The sequence below is a fragment of the Acanthochromis polyacanthus genome, chromosome 23 (genome assembly GCF_021347895.1).
Source record: "Acanthochromis polyacanthus isolate Apoly-LR-REF ecotype Palm Island chromosome 23, KAUST_Apoly_ChrSc, whole genome shotgun sequence".
Lineage (NCBI taxonomy): Eukaryota > Metazoa > Chordata > Actinopteri > Pomacentridae > Acanthochromis > Acanthochromis polyacanthus.
Window position 1 is genome coordinate 17934666 of NC_067135.1, and position 8856 is coordinate 17943521.

Sequence of the window (8856 nt, forward strand, 5' to 3'; positions counted from 1 at the left end):
ATGCAAGGAAATCATGAGAAAAAAGAATCAGACAACTTAAAGCATGCCTCTGGCCACTGCCGTCATTGTTGCAGAGACTATTTTAGCCACTGTTGTGTGTCTAGTGGGAGTTTTATCACCAAAGGAAGTTTCAACAAAGTGATGTTGACAAATGTGAATATCTAAAGTCCTGTTACAAAAGGTTGACAAAATAAATACCTTCTAAAGCCTTTGTTTGGGTGATCTTATCTGTTTCATTGTGAATATACAGAACAATGATGAAACACAACAAACTGGAGATGAGTGACTAATATCAGCTCATGCCTGGTACAAGAGAATCTGAAAATGTGACTAGGCATTTCTGATTGGTAATGCTAAATATATCTTCATAAAGCAAAACACCTGCTTTTGTTGATCAGACTTTTTTCTGTTTATTAAAAACTCTAGATCTGCTGGCTGTGCAGATCTACATTTACAGAGGTTATATTACACTACTGGAGTACATGCAAAACACTTGAGATTTCAAATGCATCCACAGGTTTAGTCTGCAAATAGCTGTAAAAAAAGGTCAAAAGTCCAACAAAGCAGTCAGAGTCAGTGTTTACCTGTCTGCCCCTTTCTTTACGTTTTATTAAACAGATAGTTGGGATTCCCACTGCTGTCAGCTTTCCTTGGAAGAAATACGATCGGACCCAAGGTGGTTTCTCTGTGCAGCTCTGCAAGAAAACACACCTGAGTTAATCTTCTGTTGATGCTTTGATTTACACTCTGCCTGTTTTATAGATTTAGCCCTAAATATAGTACAGGACTCACCGTTTCCTTCTCTTCTGCTCCTGTGCACCCTCTTGTGACTGGACCCGGCACTGCTGATGGAGGATGCCTTTTCTGCACAGCTCTCACACACATGATCATCACCATCCACTGACCTCCACCTGACATGGAAAAAAAGTAGAATCAGCAAAATGAATAAAAACAAAACTAAAACAAGAATCTAGACTGATATGGAAACACTGACCTGTTGTTTATGAAAGAACAGGCCTTCTTTACCGGGTCACTCTTTGAAATGGGCTCAGCTTCCAGGTAGCAGGTGATGTAGATCTACAGAAGACAGAATGACACATGCTGAGGCATTTCTCCTTCTAATAAATATCTAAAGGGATAAAAGTGTGGCTGTAGTGCTAACAGAGTGTCTGCGGTCCCGGTGGAAGAGGAAAGGCTCAAGCTGAATCTGGAGATGATTGTTGTGAACTCGGGACAGGAAACGAGACTTGGAGCCGCTCAGCTGGGAGTCTGTGAAACATCTGCACAGAGCAGACAGATCCTTATCACATTTAACTTCTGCCCTCCACTTTTTATTAGCGCTTTAAAATAACAGGACGTAGGAACGGGAAAGATTTATAGCAGCAATGTGTTCAAAAGAAGTAGTTTTAATTTGTGCAATTAACTAGAGGAACTACTGTTGGCTTTAAAGATGCGAGACTCACCCCTGGTGGTCTATGAAGGGATATCTGGGGGAAGAATTCACATCAGAGGTCAGAGTGGCCACACAGCTGCTGACATACAGACGAAGAGGAAGATGATGATGATGGTCTACAGAGGCCTCCATGTTGACCGTTTCACCGAGAAAGTAGACAGATGACGTCCTCTCACTGCTCCAGTCATCTGATGGGAGATGAAATGGAGATTTAAATATAATTTGTTGACATTTGATTATCTTTTAATATCACTTATCCCTTGATATTACTATGTTGGGCCAAAGTACTGCATCTGGTTTGAATTTTTTTGCAGTAATGCACGCTACACCTGAGAGACAGTCAGGGTACAACACAAGAAAATTCAGTTTGCTAAAAGAGCAGCTAAGGCTTTGCATGTATTTTTGTAGAAGTTAGAGGAGGTTGTTTAGTGTGTCAGGGTGAACGTAACTCACCTGTCATGAGCCTGAGGTGGAAATCGAGGTCAAGATGAGCTGACTGGAATAAAGTGAAGGGGCTCCAGGTTGGCCTCAGTTCTCTGCTGCTCACCGTGTATCTCCTACAAGTCAGAACCACGACTAAAATGACTGAGAAACTGCTTCCACCACAACAAAATGCACCCAGAAAAGCTTAAAAGTAGTCCAAGTCCATCTTAATATTGCAGTATTTTGTTTTTTTAACTGTGATCCTGCCCGTACCAACATAGTGATACATGAATTTTGATTGCTTTTCCTCATAAAACCCAGAAACCTAGAAAACAGAGCTGATCTACCACCTGCTGCTGTGTAAGTGAGGCTTATAACTCAGACAACAAAGGCCTCCAGCAAGGCTTCCAACAAAAACTAAACCTGGAACACATATTACACTGGCTCAAGTTTCTACATTTGTCACTTTTAGGATTTATCTTCTAAATTTGACTCCTCACACACAAGGTTTTATGTGATCAGGCTTTCTGACACATTCAAGACTGAACACTACCGTTCAAAAGTTTGGGGTCACTTAGAAATGTCCTTATTTTTGAAAGAAAAGCAGTGTTTTTAATGAAGATAACATTAATTTATACAGACATACAGTCTAGATCAGGGGTGTCAAACTCATTTTAGTTCAGGGGCGACATTCAGCCCGATTTGACCTCAAGTGGACCAAGCAAGCAAAATCAGAACAAAATAACCTATAAAAAAATAATCACAACTCCAAATGTTTCCCTTTGTTTCAGTGCAAAAATATGTTCTGAAAATGTTTTTAAGGAATTATCTTTGTACAAAACATTATGAACACCCTGAAATTTCTTCAGAAAAAAAGGGCAATTTTAACAATATTATGCATCACTTCATCATTTACACATTACAACTTAGAGACCACAGAGTGTCTACAAAGGAACAAAACATTCAGTCACAGCTATCTGGAACGGAATAATATAGTATTTTAATTTATGATCAGAACAACTTGTCAAGGTCTAGAAATTATTTTAATTTTCTGGTTCCACAAATTTACAACTTGCAGTTGATGTTTTCTCCATATTTTTACATTTGACAAAGTCGTCCATGGACTGGATTGGACGCTCTGGTGGGCCAGTTTTGACACCCCTGGTCTTGACATTGTTAATGTGGTAAATGACTTTTCTAGCTGGAAACGGCTGATTTTAATGGAATATCTCCATAGGGGTACAGAGGAACATTTCCAGCAACCATCACTCCTGTGTTGTAATGCTACATTGTGTTAGCTAATGGTGTTGAAAGGCTCATTGATGAATAGAAAACTCTTGTGCAATTATGTCAGCACATGAATAAAAGTGAGTTTTCATGGAAAACATGAAATTATCTAGGTGACCCCAAACTTGTGAACGGTAGTGGAAGTCATCATGTCTATGCTGCAGAGTCTGAGAAGGTCTTAAATTAATTTCTCCAACTTCTCTTTCTTGTTTATGTCTGACTGCTGTCCCTTTCTCTCTCACCCTAACCTGGCTGACCCACCTGAGCCTGGTTCTGCTGTTGCCTTAATGCTAGTTTATAGGCGATTGGTTAGATTCAGTGGACTTTTCATTAGTCAGGTAGTTTCTTGTAGTTTATGGCAGGGTTCTAACCTTTTTAAATATGTTAGGTAAATTACTACAATCTCAATATTTAAACTTCTTTCTTAAACTTTATGATGTTGATCTCATTTCTCGGCACTTTAGCTCAATGCTAGCTGTTTAAAATGCGCTATGCAAATAATGGCTGCTTGACTTGCACCATCTCTTGTTAAAATCTTGCACCAGTAATACATGTAAAGTTCACTGTTAGACCGTTATGTATGTGTAAATGCACCTTTCATATTCGCACTGCACAGGAACGGCAAAACGCACCCGTTGAAAGGTGTCACCAGGTGACGATGGAGGATAGTAGAGGAGCAGGTTGCTGTAAAGCACAGCGCTGTCTGTAAACTAAAGCACAGCATTATCAATTACACAACACTAGGTGGCAGGATAAAGCAGCTCTGATGAGGCTTTACTGCCACAGTTTTCTTCTAAGTGAACTTCAATGATAAAGAGGCTCACCAACCATCACTTTGTTCCCACACTCAGCCAGCGGAGCTCTGATGATGTACTCTCCATTCCCAGTCACCTTGGCGACGCAGTGATCTCCTGCAGCACCGACAGGTCCGAGCCTCAGCCGCATGGGCTCTGCAGAAAGACCGGGGTCAAACAGCTGAGCTTTCATCACGACCTCCATGTTTTCCTCATGGCATTTCAGCACGAAGGTTTTGACCCCGTCCTCTCCAGCTGCTGTTATTCCAACAGGATCCTCAAAGCGGGGTTTGTTTGCGTGCGACGTCGCGTCCAGCGCGGCCAAGTCAGGGGAAGACAGAAAAACGGGACTGGTTTGGTCGGTGTAGCATTTAACTGTAACTAAAACAGACAGAACATAAAGAACAAACACGAAACACACAGAAAGAAGAGACATTGTTGGGTGCTCTGACAACCACTGTCAGAAGGAGCTGTGAGCGTGAGCCGAGAGGAACACACCTGACACTAATCAACGCTGATTAAAGCAACAGCGCGAGGACACTCAGACTTCACCTTAAAAAGCTAGCTTTAGCATTATTTAAATGAAATTTTTAGTAAGAAATAAAACACAGAACAAAAACGCAAACATCCAATAGTGTTGTAAAAAAGGTATTTTATTCAATGTGAAAAAGCTGTACATATTGCATTCCAGGTTAAAAAAAACATTGATATGCATCATATATTATTGGTATAAGGAGAGATGTAACAGAGGTCACATAAAATATAACACTACAAAAGTGACAAACATGCCGCCCACGAGCCAAAAGCAGCCTCCATAGCGTCCAATCCGGCCCATGGGTCGACTTTGTAAAGTGTAAAAATTACCAAGACATCAACTGCAATTTGTAAATTTGCAAAACTATAAATTTTAAATAATTTCTAGACCATGACAAGGTGTTTTGATCATAAAGTAAAACACTACTTTGATCACTGTTCTTTTGTCATTTTGTGTCTCATTTTGTAATATTTTGTCTTGGTTTTTGTTGGGTTTTTTGTCTGACTGTTGTCGTTTGTGTTTCCTTTTTGTCTCGTTTGTGTGATTTGTCTTATTTTTGTCATTTAGTGTTTTGCTTTATTTGATGTTTTGTTTTTTTTTCATTTTGTGTTTTTTTGTCTCACTTGTGTTGGTGGTCTACTTTGTTGTTGTTGTTTTGTTTCTGGCTTTTGTCATTTTTGGTCTTGTTTGTGCCATTTGTAAAAAAAAATTGTCTAGATTTTGTCATTTGTACGTTTTTTGTCGCTTTGCAACTATTTTGCCAAATTTATGGTATCTTTTTTGCTTCGTTTTGTGTCATTTGCCTAATTTTTCTCACTTTGCGTCTGATATTTGTAATGTTTTACGTTGTTTTAGTTGGGTTTTTTTTGTCAGTCATTGTGATCATAAAGTAAAATACTGTATCATTCAGTTCCAGATACCTGTGACTAAATGTTTTGTTCCTTTGTGGAAACAATGTGATCTGTAAGTTGTAATGTGTAAATGACAAACTGAGGCATAATACTGCTGAGATTTAACTGAATTTTCGTAACAAATTTCAGTTTGTTCGTAATGTTTTGTAAAAAGATAATTTCTTAAATGTGAGTATTTTCAGAATGTGCCTTTTTGCGCAAAAATAAAGAAAAAATGTGGAGTTCTCGTTATTTATAGGTTATTATGCTCTGACTTTACTGGTCTGGCCCACTTGAGATCAGATTAGGCTGAATGTGGCCCCTAAAATAAGTTTGACACCCCTGCTCTAGTAGTGGGGTAAAGGCATTAGATCTTAATCGGAGTGTTGGAACAATTTATAAAAGTCTGACATACAAAAATAATACTGTTAATATGTAAAAGGCATCACAGTTGCAAATCATCAGGTCATTGTAACTTTAAATGTATATATACATACCATAATAGACCTCTAGGAACACGGCTAAAAACATACCTCTATTTCTGCCCACTGATTTTCAACTTGACTTCCACAGTTGAAAACTGAGGTGTAGTGTTGTCTTCTGCATTTACTTGTTGGCAAACGTTTTTTCTCAAAGTTCTCCAGCATCGTGTGCTTTTTGTTCCTCCTTTTGCACTGCCTCCTCTTCTTCTCTAGTTGCCTCCTCAGCCTCTCCTTTCTTCCCCACGTCTCCTTTCCACATCTCCTTTAGACATTCTGAGGAAAGACGAGAAGAAAAAAAAATCACACAAGGACGAGGTTTAAGCCACAAAGATGATTCTTTTCTGAGGTAAATGTTGACCCAGTTTACTTTAGCTGTTCAGATTTTAGGGAGCTTATGTGGCAAAATTTCCAGTGTTTTTGGACACGTCTAAAGAGAGGGAATAAAACAAAACTGCACCGAGTTGGAATCAGAATTGAGGCTTTAATTTCTTAAACATATCGTTACGCTGATCCTCCTATAATTAAAGTTGTTAGCCATTCATTTAACAGACCACTAACCAGTTAGTCTGGGTGACATCATTCTAAACAGCATTAGATCATCAGGAATCATGCACAACTCCTCTGTTTTATGTAGTATCTACCTTGCTCTGAAGTCTTGAGGACGTGGTTCTCACAGAGGAAGTTCTCCAGCCTCTGGCCCTGATGATGGAAGTACCAGTCCTCCACCACCTCCTCATACTCCTCCAGCATCGTCTCACACTGAAAACACACATAGTTGTTAAGCTAGTCAAAAGCAGATATATAAGGTTATTCAATACTGTTACCAAAGTGTATTTCTGGGTTCCGTTGCAGCTGTTAGACAATGTTTAACTGACTTGTGGAAAGACTGAATGCCCTCCAGTGGTATAACTACAGCCATCAAAGGTCTGAACCATTGCACCAATATTGGGAAATTTAAGCGAGTTTGTTAAACAACAACAACAAAAAAAAACAGCGAAAACTTTATTCATTATGCACCTTTTGAAAACAGTCTATAAAGCACTCTAAAGACAAAGCAAAAAAAAAGAAAGCAGGAACTTTTGAACTTTAGTGTATGCACTATGCATAAGCAACAGTAAATAAGCAACTACACTTTAGAAAACAAGTCCAAAACAGGAACAGATGAGACCGACTTGAAGTGAATTCAAAGAAAACAACTCCAAAGTCGCTTCTAACAAGAGGACTTGGCAACACTGGTCTGACTGTGTTTCTGCATTTTGAGCAGCCACAAACGTATCTTCCTACCTGTTTTTTCATGTCCGACACCTCTACAGAGGGTTCATCCCACAGCTCATAGGGCATCCCCAGGTCCACTTTAACTCCTTTGTGGACCAGATTCTTCAGAGTCGTCATGGTCTGACTGGCGCCCTGCAAAACCAGCAGCGGTCAGTGTGTGACACAAACTGAAATGAATGCCAAGGACACCAAATGAGAAGCTTCTCCAGACAGATTACCTTGGCGTACCGCAGGCTGCCCGGCCTCTCTGCATGAACACTGTACTGCAGGATGCGCTCACATATGTTGTCCACAGCTTCAGTCAGTCGAGTCTCCCTGAATTCAAACACATAGGTTTGAACTGAGACCACACAAGATTCACAGACTGACCAGCAATCTAAACAACACAGAGCGTCCAGACATTTTACGCACAGAGCTCAGTTCATCTTCATTGAGACTAAACTTACGAGGTGTTGTATTTAATCTTCCTCCTCCTCTTCCCTGTGTCCAACACTTCTCCAACCTCCAGAACCTCTTTGGAGCGACCAGTTTTCTCCAGAGCTTCCTGCAGCTCGACTGTCAGAAACTTACACACTTACAGACAACAAAAACACATTTATGGACAGTTTAAAGACAGCAGACTGTCATGTGTAAACACATCAGTGCTTAACAGCATTACATTTAGCTAGTACCACTTTTGTCCTCCTACCTTCACATTTATTCGGCAGCCTTTCCTCCTCATTTGCTACAACAAACTCCACACCCCCAGAAGAACCAGAATATAAATGTTCATTGCAACCGTTTGCTTCAGAACCTACAGAGAGACTAAAATTACGAAAATTTTAATATCACAACCATAGACAACAGCCACATCGGCATATTTGAAGGCAAATTGTAACTGCGCATGCGTACAGTATCCCCACAGGCGCGACTAGTCGATAGCTGGTAGTTCGATGCCAGGGAAGATTGTTGATAGAAGAAAACAAATCACTTTTCTAAAAGGAAAGATTTTGGATTACCTGCTGATGCTCATCCTACTAGTTATTTCTCCTCTCTACTCACTGGCTAAATCCATAAACACTCTTCTCCATGTTCCAGAGTTACATATTTAGATTTCCCCAATTTAAATAAATTCCCTCCTACCTTAAAATGGTTCAAATGAAACTCTAAACTGCTGTTTCCTCTTGCCAAGCTACTCTACACACCACAATGATAAGTTGCAATATTGGAATAATTAATCTAAACATGTTTGAACCAGAAACTAATTTGAAAAAAACAATAATAAAATGGGAAGTCCTGCCCTGACAGCTGACAGGATCAACACTCAGGTTTGTTTTGTACTAAACTCTGGAAATCTGAATCTGTGTTTTTGACCCTGACATTGACGCACAGCTTTCAAATGGAAACATTGTATGTTCTGTATTTGTATATAGTTTCTATTTTGCAGCTGTTTTTACTTTAATCTTTCTTTTGTCTTGTTTTTGTTGCTTTTTGTCTGACTTTTGTCATTCGTCTCATGTTTGGTCGTTTTGTTCCTTGCTTTTGTCATTTTATGTTTCTTTTTTTGTCTTGCTTCTGTTTTTGTCTTATTTTTGTCATTTGTGTTTTGCTTTGATCGTTGTTTTGCGTACCATTTTGTGTATTTTTGTCTCGTTTTTGTCGTTTGTTGCTTTATAACTTGTTTGTCGAATTCTTTGTCTCTTTTTGTTTTATTTTGTGCTGCTTGTCTAATTTTTTT

General features: G+C 39.3%; 2 protein-coding genes across 2 annotated transcripts; both read right to left on the minus strand.

The window, feature by feature from the left end:
• Positions 1 to 391: 391 nt before the first annotated feature.
• Positions 392 to 4516, minus strand: LOC110966272 (zona pellucida sperm-binding protein 3-like). Its single transcript, XM_022215589.2, has 8 exons — positions 3992 to 4516; positions 3758 to 3873; positions 1907 to 2010; positions 1464 to 1641; positions 1163 to 1280; positions 995 to 1077; positions 793 to 911; positions 392 to 695 (listed from the first exon to the last, which is right to left on the minus strand). Exons 1-8 carry the CDS (start codon positions 4391 to 4393, stop codon positions 601 to 603), a joined length of 1215 nt encoding a protein of 404 aa, XP_022071281.1. The 5' UTR covers positions 4394 to 4516; the 3' UTR covers positions 392 to 600.
• Positions 4517 to 4599: 83 nt separating this feature from the next.
• cnpy4 (canopy FGF signaling regulator 4) lies at positions 4600 to 7957 on the minus strand (the record flags this gene model as incomplete). The annotated part of the gene is made up of 6 exons (XM_022215582.2): positions 4600 to 6137; positions 6506 to 6623; positions 7149 to 7271; positions 7358 to 7454; positions 7586 to 7712; positions 7828 to 7957. Coding segments are annotated over 6 exons (720 nt in total), but the record flags the coding sequence as incomplete, so codon positions are not given.
• Positions 7958 to 8856: the final 899 nt, after the last annotated feature.